This window comes from Onychomys torridus, chromosome 17 (assembly GCF_903995425.1).
Source record: "Onychomys torridus chromosome 17, mOncTor1.1, whole genome shotgun sequence".
NCBI lineage: Eukaryota > Metazoa > Chordata > Mammalia > Rodentia > Cricetidae > Onychomys > Onychomys torridus.
This window is the reverse complement of record NC_050459.1, coordinates 57,988,169-58,011,987: the sequence shown is the minus strand read 5'-3', so window position 1 is coordinate 58,011,987 and position 23,819 is coordinate 57,988,169. Positions and strand designations below refer to the sequence as shown.

The 23,819-nt window shown below is 37.9% G+C and overlaps 1 protein-coding gene across 6 annotated transcripts in view; it reads right to left on the bottom strand.

The window, feature by feature from the left end:
- The window catches only part of Marchf1 (membrane associated ring-CH-type finger 1), a 764,409-nt gene that overhangs the window by 146,995 nt on the left and 593,595 nt on the right, over positions 1-23,819 (bottom strand). For all 6 annotated transcript variants that reach the window (XM_036166448.1, XM_036166451.1, XM_036166452.1 and 3 more), the window contains one exon: positions 3,744-3,794. In XM_036166448.1, the coding sequence (XP_036022341.1) occupies positions 3,744-3,794 (51 nt within the window). The remainder of the gene's footprint in view (positions 1-3,743; positions 3,795-23,819) is intronic.

Sequence of the window (23,819 nt, the reverse complement as noted above, 5' to 3'; positions counted from 1 at the left end):
TTACTGTTTGAGATCTAAGGGCCTTCAGGCTTGAGAATGTAATCATATGTCACTGATTTATTACAGTGAAAAATTCAAAAGAAAATAAGCAGAGAAAATGCACATGGGCTCAAGTTCATAGGAACCAGCAGCAGGTCTCTAACAAAAGCAGAACACAGTTCCCCAGGAAATATTTTATCCCTAAAAAAAAGTGATAATGGCACCTGTACAACTTTGTCTCCCAGGGAAATTCACTAAAGACTGCTGGTCTAGACTTTTACCGGGGCTGGTCCTCTGGCCATTCATTTGCTTCACTCACGCAAATAGTTCGTGCTTCCCGAAAGAAAGCATGTGCTTAGGATAAGCCACATGTTTTGCAGTTCCAGCCCAGTGAACTGGTGAAATCCATGAGTCGGACAGCACTCTACCTCTGAAGTCCAAGTTCTCAGATGCAAACAGCAACCAAATGTGCCAGCAGGCCTTTTGGATTTTCAGATCTGTTAACTGTTTGGGGCACATGCTGTTGTAGAGTGTATATCTTATGTGTGTATACTGTATATACACATCTATATAGAGTATGCAATTGTGTATATTGCATGTGTGTGCACATATATTGTCCATTTATTTTATCATATATATTCTCTCAATTCTGTCCTTTGAGCTCACTGAAGATTCAGTCTACATTTTATTGCTTCACTATTCCAGCACAGAACAAGAGAAACACTCAGTAAGAACGGTTGATTGGAAGGTCTGTTCATTCATTAAGGAATGAGAAGACCCAGGTGGGGGGCAGACCTAAGGACACATGGGAAGTTTTGCTATCCAACCTGGAAGGTGTTCTTACTATATCCTGAAACAGTCCCTTATTAATGGATGGAGTTTAGCAAAACCAGAAAAAGGGTGGAGAAGACAGCCAGTATGAGTTACACTAATGCTGGCCTAAAAGCATTTATTGTTGTTGAATATAAAACATTTAAGCTGAAAGGAATATACAGTATTTTTAATGTCTTTCTTCATCTTATTACTGTCCAATTTATTCTGGTTCAACAAAAAAAAAAGGAAAAAAAAAAACAGTGCACACATTACAGTCTCAAATTCATTGACCAAAGAGAAAGTCCTAGGTGCTTTGTTGATGCTGTCATTGAGGTCTAAATATTTGGAGCACCACAGCTAGAGGAGCTGATACTTACACATGGCTTAACCATTATGCTGCTGCTCTTTCTCCCTTTATAGATAAACTATAAAGGAAATTTAATAACTCTTCTCAGCAGGTGCTCTGCTATCCATGTTCTTTCTGACTCCACTCTATTGATTCTCATACCCTTGAAAATTACAATAATTTTACATAAACTTATTTTGACAATCTTAAAGGATGAAAGTTCTGTTCCAGTTTTGATAATTTCTTCTCTAACACTTGAAAATGAAAGGATTCAAATATTTATAGGTTTTGTCATTTCATACTCAGTAGTCCACAGGATTATTGAAGAGTTTCACATTTAGTATTTCATAAGAGTAATGAGGACCAGTCATGTATTTATCACTTTTGACTATCATTCTGACACAAATACAAGGAGAGTTTTATTGGGTGAAGAGATTTAGATTCACAGAAATCTACTAGGGTTTGATAGTTGAAACTGTTCTGTGATAGAACTAAAGTAAACAGAGAAAAGATTCATGTCCAAACAGAAAGTCAGAGAATCTTTAAGAAGTCAGAGATGGGAAGGGACCCTAGTGACTTTATATACTTTCTAAAGGAATTAGTTAAAAGGCTAAAAATTGTGAACACACTGCATTTTTTTCAAACAGCAGTTTGGAAAGAGGATGTATTTGAGCTCCTAGATCATGACAATTTGGTGTGGTTACAGAGCTGCCAGCCACTTGACTAAGTTGTCACTAGTTTCTAAAGTTGTTACTTGCTCATGAATAATCTGTTCACAAAGATGCCACCATTTCATGGCTCTGGGTAGGCTTTCTCCTATGAGGCTTGGATGACAGGGATTTAGAAGATGGTTTATTAATACAAAACAAAATGAAGAAATCCTTCAGGTGACTAGCTTTACCATGGGAGAGTAAGTATCTTAGGGAGTTAGGTGATTATCTCAGGAAGCAACAGAGCAGAGCCTTGAATTTAAGATCTCACCCTTTGAAGTGTTCTCAACCAGAAGGGTACATTCCTTCTCAAATATCTCTGGAGGAACTATGATTTGAATGTAATTCAATTTGAAAAATTAAAAACAGTGATGTTCCATCATATTTTCATTACTGTAACAAATACCAGAGACAATACTGTTTTCAAGAGAAGAGATTGTGTTGAATAACAATTTTGGAGACTGAAGTCAATGACTATGAATGTCTATTGCTTTTCTACTTTCAATGGGGCAGGAAGAGGGGGAAACACATCACAGTGAGAGTTGGTGGTGTAGCATAAAATGAGCAAGGGATGGGGTCTGCTCCAACAATATCTTTCAAGGGCATTCCCCAAATGGTCTACCAATCTATCACTCAATTGCACCATGGCTCTACTATTTTTCACAGTATCAAAACAGCAACACATAGGCCTCTGGGTAACACTCCAAATATCCCAGTTTTGAGTCCTGAATGTTTTGCAAGTGAGCATATGAGTGCTTGTGTTCTGGATCATCTTTCAAAGGATGCAATCTAGGCATCCTAGAGAGCTGGTAGCATGCAACACAAAGGTCTTCCATACAGAGAAATGGGCAGAAATCTGTATGTTCAAAATTGGGGATACATTCTTGGAAGTACCCAGTATGTGTGCACATGTCATCAATCTATAAGGTTTGTGCTCAGGAATCCAGCTGAAGAGAAATGATGACACTCTAGAACTCCTACTTCTCAATGAGTAACAAAGTTATTCACTTCTGGAAACTAAGCAGAAAGTAGAATTTCTCTAGACAGGAAGCTGGAGCTGGCATAAAGCCTAATGTTTGTTACTCATTTCTAGATCCACCATGAGAAACTAATGGTAAATTACTAATACAGAATTAAGGCTGGGAATGTGGAAGGTCCCTGGCTAGTGAAAGACCCTGACATGGAAATTACCCTCATGTGACTCCATCTTGCTCCTGACAGTGTCTTAGAAAAGCAGAGTTCCAACTTTGAAAAGTGGCTGTGCATTATATTTTAATTCCCAAGCACCATGTCTGCCCATCATATGGCATCCAATTTTAATGGTTCAGGAATTTTTTTCATATTAGAGAAAATTCTAGAATATTTGTACAGATTCATAATAATTTCATGATTATGATTCCTAGTTTGGATTTAAAGTCAGCCTAGGGAGTATTTTGATTTTTATCTATTGGTTCTGTAACCTAAATATGGCCCAACTAAAGTTTTTATGAAATGGATTTCTACAATTTATCCAGATAAAAATGTATACATCTCGGTGAGGTTGACACTAAATCTTGACATTTTCAATCCATAGGGACAGTGCCCTGAGTGCTGATGGCTTGATTTGAGAGTGTGTTGTCCCTATGTGCTTGAAATGGAGGGAAAAGGAGCCACAGTTCCCAGGACAAATCTGAAAGTGGAAAATTACCTTTTATATTGAGAGCAAAGGGGAAAAACAGCATTAGCTGATTGCATGAAAGCACGAAGTTTCCATCAGGAAAACTGTGAAACAGTTAAAGCCATTAACAAATCATATTTAAGTACTTCTCGTACATAACAATTAAGGGTCAAACCTTATCAATATTCATTGAACTCATGAAATGGAGAAATCAATAAATGAGAGAGATTTCACCTACTTTTGATATGTTACTTGATCGACTTGCCGATCGCCCCGGGGACTTTTCATTCTGAAAAATAAAATTAGAAACACTGATTAAATGAAAGGTTGGTCTAACCTGTCATCACCAAGAGGAGACAAGGCAGCATCGTGTAGGTTTACAAATATTCTCAAGGTTCTGACTGATGGACACACAAAGAACTTAAGCAAAATGACTTTTATCAGATTGCATTTTTCTTGTCTATTGCAGTACACTGTTAATATAGTCCAATTAACTTCAAATTAGCAATTAAACTAGCAATATTTGTTTGCATGAAATTATTCTTTCTACAAAACACCCTACTATGTAATCTCTTTGCAAATTAGAAAATGGGAGTCCAGCCCATGGTTTTACTTTTGCTTTAGCAACTGGAAAATTATGAGTAAATTCTAATTTCTCATGCAAGTAAACACCCTGTGCTAGTTGTATTGTAGAAACCTGCAACTCGTGTTCTTGGGAAACACATTTTATTGGTCTTTGCTGTCATTCCTCATGCTTGTAAGCACTTTCTCTTTAAAGTTTAAAGTGCTCTAGGTTATATCTTAAGATTTAAAACTTAAAAATGTTTTAAAAGTGCATGCCCTGCTCTGGCCTCTTAAGCAATTTGTAGTTTAGAAGAGAAGGTGCACCAAAAGGGCTTGTGAATGGCACTTTTCTTTTTTTAACAGCATGAAATTTTAAAGTAAAAAGCGACCTTAAGGAGATTCTTTTCTAGGAAATTAAAGACTTAAGATCTAAGTCAGTGCTGGCCCTGAACCTCTGACTGCTGCTGTCTGCTTGCTAATTCTATTCTTCTATTTATCTGTTGGGGGATAAATCAGTGGAAAACCAGAGTTTATAGACATGCTGTAGTGTGCAGAAAGTATCATCTTAGTGCTGTCTTCTTGACAGGAACTCACAGCAGCTGTGTTACCCATAGAAGAACAAGCCAAAATTCCTGCATAGATGGGAGAGGTGCTCTTCAGGCCCCAACACACACTGAGTGGGCAGTTGATAGCTGCTGGGGGAGGCAGAATTGTTCTATTTGAGGATATGTCCATTGGACAGCCTTAGATGGCTCCAGATCAGTCCAGTGTGTCTGAAATTTTCAATGATGAAGACTTGTGGTGACAGATGTGCTATGGTGGAAAAGCATGCTACAGTCATTGAAAACTGTTGCTGCATTATGCACAGATACTCCATCTAAACTTGTGACATCCATCTCCTATAACCACTGACATCACCGTGGAGCATGTTATTACAGACTGAGACGGGTACAGAGATGTGATTAGTTACACCTCATAATAGCCTGGGATCCAGCCTAGGATGAATGTGCATGCTGCCCACAGATGTGCTCCCCTGATTAGCTTCTTCTGGTGATGGAGAATGGTGCTTGGCTCCTGGAAAAATCAATCCACCTTCCTCTCTCAATGAAATTCAGAGTTTTGATACATTATTGTGTGGAACAGTAGCAAGTAAACCATACAAAATAATAGACTTTGAGGGGATGCTTGTGGTAGTGATAGTGGTTACTTTGTTTGCCCATTTTTCATCCATATGGCATTTGAGAGTGTGGTTAAGACATGGTAAGTGATACTGATACAACAAGAACCAAGAAGAATAGAAAATGCAATGTAAGTGTCCTTAACTATTCAAACTGAATAAGCCTTGGTGCTAGTTTGAAATGAAACAGAGGGTCAATTCAGTTCCCAGTGGAGAAGGGTTCACCACAGTGATATGTATATACTCTGAGCCAAATAGCTTCCACTCAAGGAAAGGAAGCATCCATCTGATAGTTTGGTACCTCCGGGAGCTGTTTACTATGAAATCCATTGTCCCCATTTTCTCTGACTGAATGAAGAAAGTGAGCTTAGGGAAAGGCTAACAGTTTTCATGGCCAAATTTTCTAGCATTCTATGCCAGCTCATGGGAAAGGCAAGCTAATCAGGGAAAGTTAGTGGGCAAGGCATCATGGAATATATTATCCCTGTGTTGGTAGGGATTGAAAGTGAGAGAATGCCTTGCTGTCAGATGTATGATGGTCTACTGGAATTAATTTGAGTGGCTGTTTGACACTCATGAGCTTGAATTTCATTGCTAGAAAACAGGGAAGATGATATCTTCAGGATTGTTATAAGAATAGAATAAGATATGAAGACACACACTTTTCACATTACAAGGTTATGGCTTTTTTGTTGTTTTCAGGCAGTAGAAACACCCAGAAAGCTTCCCACCAGTTTGTGGTGGTTTTGCAGGTTATAGGAGTCACAGTTTTCTCCACCAACATCTTGGGTTCTCTGTCCTTCAATCCTTGGATGGATTACATCCTGGCACGTAAAATTTAAGAAATAAAAACATTTGGATAGCAAACTGGTGTGCTCTTCCCTGGGAAAGACTGTTCCCCCACTGTCAGCATCTCCTAGTTGTCTATTGTTCTTTGGTAGAATTTATACCTCATAGGCTTCCTCCATCCACTTGAGCATGTCTATTGTCGTTCAGCTCATGTGTGTGTGGTCATGCCAGTGAGAGTTTAGGGCTGCAGCTTCTGACATGACTAGGAGACATAGTCTCACAGCAAAGTCCCTGGTCCTCTGGCTCTTACAGTCTTTCCACCCCCTCTTCTGCAATGTTCCCATACCAAAGGGGCACCCCTAAAATGTATATATTAATGTTATACAGACTGGTAAGTTTATATTGAAGAAGGCATATGTATATACATATATGCACACAACAATAATTAATGAAAAAAGGCATGATTTTTAAAGAGAGCAAGAACCGATTTATGGCAGGGTTTGGGGGCCAGAGAAATGAAGGGAGAAATGATGTACTATAATCTCAAAAATAAAAGAAAAAATTGAAATTTTCTCTACCCAGGATGGCAGGATATTGGTTTCTAGCTTTGGAAGCAAAACACCAGAGGGATTTTTCTCTACTGAAAGACTTCCAAAGCAATCTGTTCAATTTGCTGCTAATTAATTGGGTGGCTGGATCCATACTATTGAAATGACATTCTTCTTTGTAGATTAGTCAATATGGTTGTCATACCTTGTTATGGTCAGTTTAAGCATCTTACATTTGATTAAATATAAGCTGTCCCTGAATCTAACACAATTTACTTCTACTTAAATTACAGTGACCATGTAGGTCAGGAGAACTTGGAACCAACAACAGTTTCTGTCTAGTTTGTATGAAAAGTGTAGGCTTATTGAAGAGCAATGTTGGATCATAACATTATTCCAAGCCACAGAAAGAAACTCAGAATTTCAAATGTGTATTTTTAAGATTTTCCAAAGGTATCTAATTTTGGCTGGTCATGAATGATCTGATATTAGTAGTAGTTTTGTTATTACTATACTGAATTTTCTTTCAAATTCAGTCTTCCTTAGTACAGTGGGATTTGTATGTGCTGTATATGTATGTATGTACTTGTATGTCCAAGTATGTGCTCACTTAAGTGTGTAGAAGCCAGAGATGGAGTTTGGGTATCTTTTCCACCTTGTCTTCTGAGACAGTTCCTCTCATGGAATCTGGAGCTTGCTGTTTCAGATACAATGATCATTTAGGAGATGCCTGGGATCTGCCCACCTCTTTCTCCACTCCCCAGTGCTGAGATTACAGTTATGCATCAACAGGCCCAATTATTTAAATAAAATTTATTTGTTCTATGTGTTTCTCAAATCATGTCTCTTGATGCCATTCATTCCTAGTTCCTTGGTGTCCACCCTATGCCCCTGAACTGCCCCCCAATAAAACAAAATCCAAGAGAAAAGAATTAAGAAAAGAAAATGGGAAAAATAAAAAAATAAAAAATAAATAAGGGGAGGGAGGAATTAAAAATCTCATCACAGAAGCTGCTGTGTGACCTAAACAAGTCACGCTGTATATAATCTTTATCCATATATCTCTACTTGCAAGTGTTTATTGCAAAGAGTCATTGGTCTGGTTTGAGGTCCCAGTCTTCACTACGCATTTGATGCTGGGCCCCCACTAGGACTCTTCCTGGACTTCTAGCTGGTGCCCTGTGTTGTGCAGATCTTGCAGCTTTGGGCCTGGGGGTCAGGTCCCTTCACATCTCCAAAAGATCATAGATGGGGTGAATGTTGGTCCATCAGATAGGAAATGGGGTTAGTTCTCCCATGATCACAGTTTTGGGGTTGGCTCATCTACACCTGCTCTAACCATGTCAGCTCTATTGTGCTGCACTGGTAAGATGCAGGGCCTGCTCTCCTGAGTGTTGCAGCTAGTGGTGGTCAGAGATGATTCTCCCACTCTTAGGATCACAGGGCCATCTTTCCCACCTGCCTCTGGCATTGGTAGGTGGCACGGCAAGGGGGCGTGTGCTAGAGGGAAGAAGGGCATTTCTTCCCTGCCCCTGTTGCCACAGACAGATGGGTAACAGGAACACCTCTCCTATGGTCACAGTTTCAGAACTGGCTCAGGCCCGACATTTTAAGTGACCGTTAGGGATCCAGACTCAGGCCTTCATGCTTGCATAAGTGCTTTGCCCAGTGTTCTATAAATGGGAAAAGATCAGAGAGGAAACTTTAAAAACTGTGTTTAAAATGTACATTAATGCTAATGAGATGGGTCGGAAGGTAAAGGTGCTTCCTACCAAGGCTGACAATCTGAGCCTGTTCCCTGGGACTCATGTGGTAGGAGAGAACTCAGTCCCTCAAGCTATTCTCTGACCTTTACCCACACATGCCATGGCAGCATGGACCCCAATATATACACATACTGTGATGGTTTGAAAGAAAATGGCCCCCAAAGGGAGTGGCACTATTAGGAAGTATGGCCTTATTGGAGTAGGTGTGGCCTTGTTTGGGAAGTGTGTCACTGTGGGGCAGACAGTCCATTTCCTGTTGCCTACAGATCAAGATGTAGAATGCTCAGCTCCTTCTCCAGCACCATGTGTGCCTGCATGCTGCCATTCTTTAGGCCATGATAATGGCCTAAACCTCTGAAACTGTAAGCCAGCTGCAATGAAGTGTTTTCCTTTATAAGAGTTGCTGTGGCCATGGTGTCTCTTCACAGTGCTAGAAAACCTAGCTAGCTAAGACATAAACAAAAGTAAATAAATGAATGTGTTTTAAGGGGAAATTAAATGCTGAAGCACAAAGAAGGCAGACTGAGTTGATCTCATGGAAATTGGTGATGTGCTAGTCTTTCCTTCAGCCTCCCCTAAGAGTAAGAATCAAGAGTAAAGGAAAGGAGAAAGAAATGAGGAAAGCTGGAAGCCATCCGAGGAATTTAGTAGTTTACTTTTGCTAAGGTAACTAAATCTTGTAATAAAATAAACTCTTAAAACTGTGACTTGTAGACAAAAAAAAAAGAAAAAAAAAGAGAGAGAGAGAGAGAGAGAGAGAGAGAGAGAGAGAGAAGTAAAACAAGCCGGAGCTCTGAGACACTGAATAGTGTGATAAAATTTTTATTGATAGATTCATAAAATCTCATCTAGCAAATGAAAAACAGTAAATGTCATTGGAACATTAAATCTTATTTGACCTTAAACATTTAAAAAACATTATAGAGACCTACAGGACTCTTCATTTGACTTGTATCTAATAAAGTTAGAAACACAAATTTAGGAGATTGCTAATACTGGGATTTTCACTAGTTCCACAATTTTGAGTTGAATTTGAAGCAAACTTTAATTAAATACTGCCTGGGATGGACTCTGGTCAGGTCCATTCTCGGATTCCCAGAAAAGGTCACAAGTCATGTTTTGCAGAGGCTTAAAAAGGCAAAGTCCATAATTCATTGCATTTCCTATCAGGTCCAATCAAGGACAAGCAGGTTTTCAGCTCTCAGCTATTGCTCTGACCTCTTGGCTTTTAACTCTGCAATTGGCTCTGTGTTTCTTATTTAACAAGACGGTTACATCTACATTTGGCACCCAACGTGGCAAGAATTCATTAAAAAACCACTTGCCTTGGCAGTGGGTCCGGCTTCCCGCCGGCCTAGCTCAGGCCTAGTTCAGGCCTAGCTCAGCTTAGGACTCAGGCCCAACTGACCTTAGCTATAAGCAGTTACTGCTGCAGCTGGAGTTACTTAATTAAAAAGCCGGTGCTACAAACAACTCAGGCCTGCGGGAGCTGCCGCTAATTGCAGTAGCTACATGCAACTGCAGATAGGCTGCTTTTGGCTGAAATGCCAGCACACGTGGGCGGTCAGAGCTTAAGGAAGCCAGAGCCCAGGCTCTACTCCGCTCAAATGGGAACATTGAAGCAGTTGGATTCAAGCTTTTAGCCAGAATGTGGATATGCTTTCTTGTTTTCTTGCTCTCTCTCTCTCTCTCTCTCTCTCTCTCTCTCTCTCTCTCTCTCTCTGGATTCCCACCTTAGACGCTAGGTAGCTGTTTTGAAATTCCCTCAGATTTCTACTGTTTTACGCAGAATTGGTAAGTCAGTTATATCAGATATTTTAAAGGAAACTATTTAAAAGAGAATTTTTTCCACATTAAAAAAAATGGGTTTTATGTGTACATTGGAAGAAAATTGGGCTTTGTTTGAAATTTTAGGCAGTCTGACAATGGAACAACTATATGAGAAGATTAAAGTTGATTGAATTATGTACATTATTCTTCTTCTTATCCTTATTTTACACTTTAAAAAGATGGTCAATTTAAGTGCCAGGATAAAAATTTTAGAAAAACTTGTTAAACCTGTTAAAATGAATTATAGAGAAATTCAGATTCAGACAAAAGAAATTAACAGTGAAGTTGTTTCAGGATTGGATTATAAGGTTACAAAAAAGAAAGCCTGTTTTCACAGAATCAACCTTAATTTATCCAGTAACCATAGAACAGCAACCTGGTCAAGTGAATATACAAAATATTTGGACTCCAGTTGAAATGCTAGACTTACAAAGGTTTAAGGAGGCAATAGTATCTTATGGCATGCATTCCCCATATGTAAAGCAAATGTTAAACTCCTGGTCAACTTATAATAGGATTATACTACAGCACTGGCAGATCTGGCACAGGCTGTTCTGGAACTTGGACAACAGCTCCAGTGGCAAATGTGGTTCAAAGAGGAAGCTAAAAACATAGAAAAACAATGTAGAAATAAAGGTATACAAGTCTTCCAGGATCAGCTTGTTGGAGAAGGCCAATATGCTGCAGTACAAACACAATGTTTATATGATATCCAAACTCTAATTCTATGTCGAATGGCAGCCTTGAATGCATGGGACAGAGTTGAGGAACCAGGAAAGAAAACTGAGTCATTTATAAAGGTTATACAGGACCCAAAAGAATCTTTCACAGATTTCTTACAAAGACTGGCTTCAGCAGTAAATAGAATGGTCCCAAATTCAGAAGCTAGCCAGATAATAAATGAATCTTTAGCTTTTGAGAATGCAAATGCAGCATGCAAGAGAATAATCAGGCCATTAAAGGCAAGATCTGCACCCTTGGAAGATTGGATTAGAGACATAGTTAATGTTGAGGCTCATGATCATGATAATATGTGGGTAGGATAAGCAATTTTAAGAGGTTTGAGGAATGTTAGATGTTTTGGATGTGGAAAGCAAGGACATTTGAAAAGGGACTGTAAACAGGGCACTCCTAGAAACAATGTTTCTTCACCGAACAATGGCAACAGAATGCCCCTTCCGTCTGGAGTATGTAGAAGGTGTGGTAAGGGAAAACACTGGACCAAGAGTGTAGATCAACAAGGGACAGACAAGGTAACACTTTGCCTCAGTCTTTGGGAAACTCAGGCAGGCCCCTACAGTGAGTCCAGTTCAGACCTTTCTTGCAATTGTAGAGGAGACCCCTACTCAGAGCAGTTAAATGACCAAATGCCTATTGGAATAAACCAGGCTACTCAGAGTAATGGAACAACTGAGACAGAGAGAACAGAAAATTCAGGAGAAACCATAAAGAAATTTTTTTGGCAAACTTCTATAAATGAACAAAGACCAACATTAACAATAAAAATAAATGGTGTTTTATTGTCTGGTCTGGTAGACACAGATGCTGATGTGACCATAATTGCACCAGAATTTGGCTCAAATGTATAGGCCCAGAAGGACAGAGAGGCAAATTAAAACCATATGTGGCTAACATAGCTACGAACCTGAGGGGTCGAGACCTGTTACAACAATGGAATACTCAGATTAACAACCCTCCAACCTCAGAAATAAATAATAAACTATCACATGAGAGAAATATTAGAAGGTATTATTCTAATGAGTGGTCACCAGCCATCCATTTTATATAAGAACAGAGCACAAAAACTGATGATCTTCCAAAGACACCAACAGCTCTATGTTTAAAATGGTTAACAGACAAGCCTGTATGGGTTCATCAATGCCTTTAACAACAGAGAAACTTCAGGCTTTAGAAGATCTGGTGTAAGAACAGTTAAATGCTCAGCATATTGAAGAATCTACCAGCCCTTTGAATTCTCCTGAATTTGTTATTAAAAAGAAATCTGGTAAATGGAGAATGGTAACAGACCTTAGAGCAATTAGCAAAGTAATTCAGCCAATGGGCTCTCTACAATCTGGAATTCCTTTGCCTACTCTGTTACCTAAAGGATGGCCTCTCAGAGTTATCTATTTAAAAGACTGTTTCTTTTCAATACCCTTACAAGAAAAAGACAGAGAAAGATTTGCTTTCACGGTGCCTACTTACAATAATTCTCAACCAGTTAAAAGATTTCAATGGAGAGTCCTCCCACAGGAAATGTTGAATAGTCCAACCCTGTGCCAATATTTTGTACAACAGCCCCTGGAAGTGATACGTAAAAATTTTCCTAAATCTATATTTTATCATTATATGGATGATATTTTACTAGCTGACTCAAATGCAGATACTTTAGAAAGAATGTTTGAAGAAGTAAAGAAAATATTGCCTTGCTGGGGAATACAAATTGCTCCTGAAAAGATACAAAGAGGAGATTCTATTAATTATTTAGGATATAAAATAGAGCTACAAAAAATTAGACCTCAAAAGGTACAAATTAGGAGAGATCGACTACAGACTCTTAATGACTTTCAAAGATTATTTGGAGACATTTATTATCTATGAACTATTGTTGGAGTAAAAAAAGATGAACTGTATAATTTGTTCAAAACCTTAGAAGGTGATAAAGACTTAAATAGTCCAAGAGAATTATCACCTGAAGCTGAGAAAGAATTGGTCTTGCTAGAAAATAAAGTACATGAAGGACACTTGGATCATATTGATCCAAAGCTGGATTGCATTTTGGTTATTTTACCTTCTAGCATTCTCCTACAGGAATATTAATGCAGGGAGAAGATATTATATTAGAATGGATATTTTTACCAAATAAACCAAATAAAAAATTAAAAACTTAGGTGGAAAAAAATCTCTGACTTAATTTTGAAAGGAAAATTGAGACTTCATCAATCAGCAGGAATAGACCCAGCAGAAATTGTTATACCTTTAACTAAAGAGGACACTGAAAAATTATGGACAGAAAGTGAACCTTGACAAAGAGCTTGCAGTAATTTTTTTGGGAGAAATTAACAGCAAATATCCCCAAAGCAATAGAATTGATCTTATAAAGAGAGCTGATTGGATCTTGCCTCGAATTTTACAGTAAAAACCCCATATCTGGAGTTTGCACATTTTATACAGATGCCAAAAAAACAAGGAAAGGCAGGTTACAAATCAGAAAATTTAAGTAAAGTGGTTCAAAGTCCTTATAATTCAGTTCAAAAATCAGAATTGTATGCTATTCTGTTGATATTAATGGATTTTTCAGGACCTCTCAACATAGTTACTGATTATCAGTATGCTGAAAGAGTGTATTACATATTGAGACTGCAGAATTTATCCCTGATGCTTCAGAATTAACTTCACTATTTATTTAATTATAAGATACAATCAGGGAAAGGAGTTATCCTTTATATATAACTCACATCTGATCCCATACTGGTGTGCCAGACCCTCTAGCACAAGGTAATGATGAGATTGATAAACTATTGATACGAAATGTGCTGGAGGCCTCAGAGTTTCATAAAAAACATTATGTCAATAGTAAAGGTTTAAAAAAGGATTTTTCCAAAACCTGGTAACAAGCCAAGGCAATTGTAAAGAAATGTCCTACTTGTTCTTTCTACAGACACCATTACCAGCAGGATGTAACCCAAAGGGTACTCAGAGGAATGGAATCTGGCAGATGAATTTGTTTCACTTTGTGGAATTTGGAAAACTGATATATGTACACCATACCATTGATACTTATTCAGGATTTCAATGGGCAACTGCTTTGAGTTCTGAAAAAGCTGATTCTGTAATCACTCATTTGCTAGAAGTTATGGCCATTATGGGTATACCTGCACAATTTAAAACTGACAATGCTCCAGCATATGTCTCTGTTAAAATGAAACAGTTTTTTGCTTATTATGATATAAAGCACATTACAGGTATACCACATAATCCTAAAGGCCAAGCAGTTATAGAAAGATCCAACAGAACTCTAAAGGACATGATAAATAAACAGAAAGGGGTAACAAAACCCCAGAAATAGACTGCACAATGCTCTACTAACTTTGAATTTTCTCAATGCTAATGAGAAAGGAACAACAGCTGCAGAGAGACATTGGCTAATAGAAAAAACAACAGAATTAAATCAGCCTATATACTTCAAGGATGCTGACCTTGGAATGGAAACCAGGGCATGTGTTATGTTGGGGACGAGGTTTTGCTTTTGTTTCTGCAGGAGAAGATAAGCTGTGGGTACCATCAAAATTGATAAAGGTTCAATTTGAACAAGAGTGACCTCTTAATTAGAGGAGGTGATAGTTCACTAACCAACATGACCATCCAATTTAAACTAACTTATACCATTAATACATGCCTTTTCATTTAATCAGATATAACTTGCAAAAGGGAACCTCCCCAAAATTAGTCTTGGGGAAGGGTTTTTGTTTTTGTCTTTTAGGAGAATGAAGGTTAAGGAATCTGAAGAACACTGGACAAATGAGAAAACTGAAGAAAAGAGACAAATCATTTATCCCAGGAAACAGTAAAATGGCCTATTGGTATATCATCTACAAAATTTCATAAATCTTCCTAAATGTTTGTTTCTGCTCTTCTCTGAAAAAATTAACACTATTGGTCTTCTTGTATCCCCAGTTCAATTAAAATTTAAAGCTGACTTTGGAGTTGGAGAATGGCTCTCTCCTTCTTTAAACTCAAGCATGTTGTTAAAAGGAAAATGCAAACTCCCTGTATCATACCAGAAGAAAGAGCCATCTTCTGATAGGACAGGAGAAAAATCAAATTAATTAAGTGACTATTCTATTACTAATCTCACTTCTTTGATTCTATTTTGATTCTTTAAACTTCTTAAAATATGAATTTTATATCAAAATTTACAAGATATACATATATATAAAACTTTGTTAGGATAATAATGGTCATATAGAGTACTAATTAATTCTAGAGAAAAGGATTCGATTAACTGCCTATACATGTCTTTGTGTTTGAGTTTCTTATCAGTTTTCTGCAGGAAATCACAGCCAGGCCTAACATCAACTGACATCTCCAGGAAGAAGATGGGGCCCCACAACGACAATTCCACGTGGACAATAGTAATATCACTAAGCTGACAAACATCATCTACAGATCAGCTTTGGACTACAAAGTGCTTAGAGCAATTCTGAGATGGCTAGCTGAGATGATCCAGTTTCAAAGACTACTTGAATAAGGACTTGAGATAAACCCTGAACTTTGGCATTATGGATAACAAAGAATATAGTTACCTTTCCTAGAATTTGACAATTAATCCAAAATTTTTCTTTTCAGAATAGAGATAACTTCGCCCATACCCAGCAGGAAGCAATTTTAAGAATACGATGCCCACATTCCCAAAGTGGTGGTGTGGGGCGGGTGGGTTTTTTGGTCTTTTAATGGGTTTTGGGTCTGGAATAGTTTTCATTGTTTAGGAGGGTTAGTTACAAGTTGTTGTTAAGGATAGGAAAAGGGCTAGGCAAAGGAGATTAGATTTAAGATGCTTGTTTAAAAAAAAAAGAAGGAAAGAAAAAAAAGAGACAATTACTAGTTTTAAATACTTTACATTGGATTGGATTGTCGGATTGTTTTATATTGTATACAAATTATATATATGTATATATATATATATATGCCATACACATATTTCTAATTGGATATTGTACTTATACCATTCATTTAACAATGTAATGAAATTTGCTAATCCTTGAATGTCATTATTACCAACTATTAGGATATATAGAAATGAAAGTTAGTAGTTAGACATTACAATTGAACTTGTAGTCATATTAGATGTGTTTTCAAGATCGAACAGATATATTTTAGATAGACAGGTCATCTTCAAACCCTTCAGAGATCTACAAAATATGGCATTTCAAATGTTTTAATAACTTAGGAATTTTTATTTTTTGCTATGACTATGAGACATGTTGGCTCCTGGCAGTACCAATCTACTTCAGAGAAAATATGGGCATTGAAGAAACTGCATATGGAGTTAACCTTCATTGTGGCAAAAGTTAGCCACTGGACAGCAAAGTATCCTCGAATCAACTGCTGACAAACAGGACAGACAGGACATGAAACAAAGGACTACCGATTCTTACCAAAACAAGTGTGGTTGTGGCTTTAACAAAAGGCATCTTCTGAAGCCAGGACAATATGGTACCATCCCTGAAGTGAGTGGCCTTTGCAATCTGGAAAAGGTATCGTGCCCTTTACTTTGAAGGCAGCTGCACAGGGAGTGGGCTGATGGCTTCTGAGGTGCAGTGGAACAGCAGATGAAACAGTTATTCTTGAAGAATAACTAAGCTCACCCCTCTCAATAGTAGACAGGCATTTAATAGAGGGATGTGGAGAAGAATGGGATGCCAAGATGAAGCCACACACACATACACACAGCCAAGAAGAATGGACAGCTGAATTCAAAAAACATCAGTAATTTCCACAATTTAAAATCCTGAAACATGACATGACACTAATGGAATTCAGGTGTTTCTGGTACTGCTCTCACCAAATGTGAAGTCATACTGTTGACCTTGTATACATCCTAGTTCACAATTGAGTCTGTCAGATACACTAAGCCTATAGGCTGAAGATGATGCCCCAACACTGCGGAGAAACCTCAAGTGACTGTCTAGGCAGTTGGCTGTTTCTGTCAACTCATACTTTTTTGGAAGCTACTTGCATGCACTTCCTGTTTTTATTTTGTATTAGGTAGTATTATTTCCTTCTTGGGTCTCTGAGGAAGTTGAAGATCAGTTAGTTATAGTTTTCCTTATATTAGTTAATTTTTTTCCTTTTTTTCTTTTTATTAAAATAGAAAAGGGGAAATATAGTGATATTTTATTTGTACTGAAATGTGATTTTATTTGTATATTAATAAAGTTGCCTTGGGGTCAGAGCAAGCCATAGCATAAGCTGGGTGGTGTCAGTGCACGCCTTTAGTCCCAGCACTTGGGAAGCAGAGCTAGGCAGGATCTCTGTGTGTTCAAGGATATAGCCAGCATGGCAACACACGCTTTTAATCTCAATACCAACTGTATAGACATGCAGTGACAAGGAGGTCATATGACTGGGTTTACAACCAATGAGAAGGCAGAACAGATATAAAAGACAGGACATAGGAAGTAGCTCTCTGGCGGAGAGGAAAGACAGAGCAGCAGTGAAGGGTAAGGTTTTCAGCTCTCAGCTATTGCTCTGACCTCTTGGCTTTTAACTCTGCAATTGGCTCTGTGTTTCTTATTTAACAAGACAGTTAGATCTACACAAGCATACATCATGATGTATTTCCTGCCTACAAACCTCCTACCTATATGTGATCAAGCACATCTGGTGTGTTTGGTTCAAACAAACTTTGTTCGGGGAGTCAAAACTTATGGCTTGTTATTTTCAGAGAACTCCATCTCCCAGCATTCCAGGAAGTTATCTTCTCCAGGGGCAAGTGGGGCTTACAGGTTAATTTTCACTTTTACAAGATGACGGCTCTTAACTACCTGAAAATTAATTACACACATTCAAAAGGGTTTGGCCCCAAAGAAAGACAGCTCACTGGAATATAGCTTTAGAAAACATCACACATTTGAAAAACGTTAAAAATTATATTCAGATAAAAATTTGTTATTGTATGGGCTGTTGAGCTGATTTAACAGTTAAGAGTGGATGCTGTTCTTCCAAGACCTGAATTAGGTTCCCTGTGTCCATATCCCTTAACTCACAAGTCTCTGTGATTCTAGGTAGATCTAACACCTTCCTCTGGCTTCCACAGACCTTCCCAGACACATGGCATATACATACATAGACACACACACGCACACACACACACACACACACACACACACACACACGGACACACACGGATAAAAATATATATGGATAAAAATGTTACAAATTATCATTGTAAACATTATCATTAATCAATGATATAACTGAAAGGATACAAAAATACAATATACAATTTTATGCTGATAAATTAATTTAGACAGATAAAAGAGATTGTTTTCTTGAGACAAGTACTTTATAAATAATTACAAAATAGAAAAGTTTCTCATTCAACATGTTAAGGCAAAGAGCAAAGTATAATAAAGATAAAATGGAGGCATAATCGTAGGTGAGGAGAGATGAGAAAATTTACAGGATTGATTCAGGTAACATCATTCCAACAAATCTGCAAATGGATGGAAGTAAGTGATGCTCTCAAAAATAAAATTAATAGGATTTGTTGAAGGAGGAGAAGAGAGTATGAAAAAGGCATATCTGGAAAAGCTGAAAATTAAGTAAAAGATTATTCATCCCCAGATAAGGACATGATGATTGTACAACTGAGCTATTTTTTGCTTTGGAAGAAACCCAATTCAAATGTCACTTACAGTAACTATGTCAAAGAAACCTACATTTGCCTAATTTGTGTGATCCATCTTTTATAAACAAATTGTCAAGCAGTTTGAGATAATACTCCTAAAGACATGGAGAAGAGAGAAGACAATTGTTCTCTGTTCTCATTTATGAGTATAAATACAAAAATGTTTTGAAAATATTAACATATGTTTAAATGTTATTATATATCTTTGATGTATTATCATAATTTCTACAGAATAGGATGAATGGAATTCACTCCAAGTATTTCTTTATCATAGAATATGTCCACACAAATAGTTACCCCAACACATTGAGACCAAAAAAATGTATAATTAAATGCTGAAAAGTTATTTGATAAATCCTCTAAGTCATCTAACATAATTTTTAAGTACAATATAAGGGTCTTAACATTCTAAAGACAATATTGTAAAAACCAACACCAAACAAAATCCCAAACAGTGAAATGTTGGAATGCCATGCACAAAACAGCTCCTTTCTGTGAGGGAGGCTACTTTTGTTATTACCCAATTTGCTCAAAGTATCTAGGAAACAAAACCAAGAAAATAGAACATTTGGCAGAGAAATAACTGAAAGAGAAGCAAAGCCCCATTTTTCTCTTATTGGTGGTGTTATACCTCAAGTGTCTATAGCTAAAGCAAATTACTGTGGTTAATGAGATCTCAGTATGGGGTCTAGACACCAGATTATTATACCACCATGGCAGAATGTTAGTCTCCTAAAATATATTCTACCCATCTTTGTGTGGACAGAATAGTCACAGGCACATGCCTTCCCAGGAATGTCATCCCTCCAGTCTTCTGCTCCAGGCTGACTAAAATTCTCCCTAAATGAGATGTGAATGGATCTAGAAAGTGATGCTTCCTTTCTCTCACATATAAGTACCATACAAGTTCCTTTTGTTTTTGTTTTTTTTCTGTTACCCAGCTCTTGGTACTGCTATCACAGTCAATAGGAAGCCAAATGTAAGAGATGCTGGAGCCAGATTCTGGATACTGGAGGTACTTGGATAGTTAAGTGGGGAAGTATTTTCTGTCAAGTTGGACCACACCCCATCCCATCATCACAGAGAATTAAACTTTCACTTCTTTTGAATAATTGTATTTTTACTCATCACTATTACTTTTTATCTCTTCTCAGTAGAAACACTACAAAATCAATCAAGTTCTCTTCACAGTAAACATTCAGAAATGTGATGATTAAGAACTTATTTAATAACAAAAGTGTAAAAGCTTAAGAACATAAACTACAAAATAAAGTTTACTGAGGCTCATACATCATTTTCTGAGCAGATGAAAGCACAGAAACATTTTGTAGTTGAAGACTAGATAGTTATAATTTTCCCTGGTTATGATAAAAGATAAATTCAATATGAAACTTTAGACTCACAAATATAGGATAGATGACAGAATATTTAATTTTGCCAAATACATCAGACTAGATATTGTAACTGTATTTCTTGCCTGATAACTGCTTTGTTTTATATAATTTTACTATGTTAAAGTTAAAACCTTCCTTTTTGATTAGACAGAAAGGGGAAGTGCTGTGGGATGTCTTTCTGTATGCTCTGTGAATAAGTGTTGTTATGATTGGTTAATAAAGAAGCTGCTCTGGCCTATGACAAGTCAGATTATAGCCAGGCAGAAAATCTAAGAGAGAGACAGGAAGAAGAAAGACAGAGGCAGAGGAGACACCAGCCGGCCATCTAAGGAGCAATATACCAGCAGACTGGTAACAACACAGCCATGTGGCAATACATAGATTAATAGAAACTGGTTAATTTAAGATGAAAGAGCTAGCTAGCAAGAATTCTTAGCCATAGACCACACAGTTTGTAATTAACATTAAGCCTCTGAGTGATTATTTTATAAGTGGCTGTGGGATGGCAGGTGAGAGAGATTTGTCTCGACCGTGGAGTGGGTGGGACACAGGCAATCTTTCAACTACACCATTCTTTGATGGGAAGATAGTTTTGCAAGATAAAAATCTTGTAAAATTGACATATAAGTAGAATGTATTAGAAAAAGTCATGGAATGAAATTTAAAGTATTGGATGCCAAGACATATGAAATAGGTCTAAATTGTAAGGTTTGTTTTATGATGGGGACAAATTGACATCACTAAGACAGGACCCAAAAGCTATTAAGTCACTGGTGTATTTAACTGGTTTGTCTGGAAAAATGTGTGTAGGTTCGCAGAGAAGCCAGAAGATGGTGCTGGATCCCCAGGTACTGAATTTACAGGTATTTGTAAGCCTAATGTGGGCTCTGGAAACCAAACCTGGGTCCTTTGCAAGGGTGTGTGCTGTTCACCTCTGAGCCGTCCCTTGCCCTCCAAACAGGCTATGGATGTTCACACACAAAAAGGCAAGAGGAAGAAACCCAACAGGAAAACAATCACAGGCAAGGACGACAATTCAAAAAAATAAGGAATACTGATGCACACATGAGGACATGATTAGAGCCAAGACAGTCAGGAAGATAGCACCTGAAGAAACATCAAGGGAAACTTCAACGGAATCAGCTCTTGCTGGTGAGGACAAGAGTAAGAAATATTCTCAAAAAAAAAAAAAAAAAAAAAAAAAAAAAACAAACCAAACCAAACCAAAACAAAACTGTCTAACAGTGTGATTTTCTTCTTGCAGTTTTATTTGGAAAACAACCTGGCAAAATGTAAGATTAAAACCGTTATTTTAATCAGTAACATCGCTGGAGAACCCATGCTTTATTTAAGGCTCCATTTTAACGGAAATAACAATACTCCTGGTAATAGAGATATGCTAAATGTTAATGTCTCAGTTTGAAATCCCCATCGTCTTAGACCTTGTTCTGTGGCTCCTGGTCAAGGGTATGTCTCCTGGCTCTTTTCCAAGCTTTACCAACAGGGGGCACTGCTGGCAAACTGGAAGGTGGAAAGGAAACAGTGCGGGGGGGGGGGGGGGGGGGGGGGGGGCGGCGTTGTTTTATCTGGAAGTCTTCCCTGCTTCTCGTGCATGTGAAGCTTGCCATGGAGAAGAAAAGATTGGTGGTGGGGTAGTTACATCTCCCTCCTGCAGCAGCGGCTGAACACAGTGGGCAGTTGCCTCCCACTCACAGAGGCAGGCTCCTGGCACGTTCCGAGATGCCTGCACCTGTCTGTTGTGGAAACTCTTCTACTTAGTTAATGGCCCTATATTGGAACAACGTTTTTTTTTTTTTTTTTTTTTTTTTTTTGTGTGTGTGTGTGTGTGTGTGTGTGTGAAATGAGAGGATAGTTTGAGGGAGTCGTTTCTCACTTATCACCCTGTGAGTGTGTGTTCTAGGATAGAAGTCAGGCTGTCAGGGTTGGCAGCAAGTCTCTTCACATACAAAGCCATCTCATGAACCCAACAAAAAGTTTTGTTTCTCTTTTCTAATTAACAGAGAGAGAAATGCTGTCTTTGGGTTTCTATTGCTGTGATAAAACACTATAAATCAATGCAACTCGGGGGCGGAAAGGATTTATTACATCTTACAACTCTCATGTCACACTCCCTCACTAAGGGAATTCAGGGAAGGGACTGAAGCAGAAGCTTTGGCAGGGCACATTTTATTGGCTTGATCCTCACGCCCGGATTAGTCTGCTTTCTTTAACAACAGAGGAGCCACCCACTCACTACTCACAGGGGGCTGGGTCCTTCCACATCTGTCACCAATCAGGAAATGCCTCACAAGCTTCGCCTACAGGCAAATCTAGTGGGAGCATTTTCTCAACTAAGGTTCTCTCTTCCCAAATGATTCTAGCTTACGTCAAGTTGACATAACAAAGAACAGAACCTAAGTGGGCCAACTGCTAGCCAATAGAGAAATAATTAAATAATTTATGGTAGAGTCACCCCCTGGAATATGATATAGTTTGGGGGAAATGAATTGGTTAGTTAAGATTACCCAGAGAAAAATCTACTGACACATTCTATTGTGTAAATGCTATCTTCTTCTAAAAATAAAATATAGATATCTATTCTTTACTTATGACCTTTTTCTTATCAGTATTTCACATTTCACCATTTTTCTTCACATTTCGACCAGAGCATCTGGGTCTCATTAATAACTAATGGTGTTGTGTGCCTATTTGAATCTCAAATGTTAATCTCACAGGTGTTCCAGGTATCTTCTATTCAGCCTTTCAGAGCCCTGCCATACTCAGTCCCATCTTGAAGAATCTCATCAGAGGCTATGTGGCTCCAGGATTCCCATATCAATCTACCCAGGCAGAGCCTCAGTAGAAGGTTATAAATGTTGAATACAAGTAAACATTAACTAATCACTTTCCCTGGTGAGGCATCTCTATTTGTTGTCAATATCCTTCACTTGGGTCTCAGCATCGTCATGATGCTTTGATCATATAAGGACTCCATACCTGTGTCTTAGGAACTATTCCTTTTCCACTGCAAGATGGTGAGTGCCAGTCAGTACTATTTTAGCCAACAGGATTATGGTAGTTTGAATGTAATTGAACCCCCATAAACTCATAGGGAGTGGCACTATTAGAGGTATGGCTTTGTTGGAATAGGTATGTCCTTGTTGGAGGAAGTGTGCCACTGTGGAGGTGGGCTTTGATGTCTCATATATGCTCAAGCCACACACTGTACTCAGAACACTTCCTTTGTCTGCAGAATCAAGATGTAGCTCCTTCTCCAGCACTATATCTGCCTGCATGCCACCATGTCCTGCCATGATAATAATAGACTAAAGCACCAAAACTGTGAGCCATCCAATCAAATGTTTTACTTTATAAGAGCTGCCATGGTCATGGTGTCTCTTCACAGCAATAGAAACCCTAAGTAACACGAGGATACTGTACTATCATTTATGTTTTCCATGTGTATTGGTATATCAACTTAAACTGACTAAGCTTTGCAAGTTATCCAATTGGGAAAAGCCTTCTGTTTTTGTCTAGTCACAGAAGGAGAAAAATCCCACAAATCTTCAGTATTTTTTGTACACTATTTTTATTATTAACAATTATTACTCATGCATGCTTTTTTAATCAAGTTAATATCTTAGAAAGTGACTTGAAGATGTGTTCTTATTTTCTTCCTCACTACAACACTCACTGATTTGACAAGTTTGACCTGGATGGAATTTTGCTTTGCTCTGTTACTTTGCTCTGTCATTGGTTCCATATCTGGCACCAAGTAAACATTTCTATGTACTTTAGACAAAAATAACTTTGTTATTGGAATAATCCTGGTA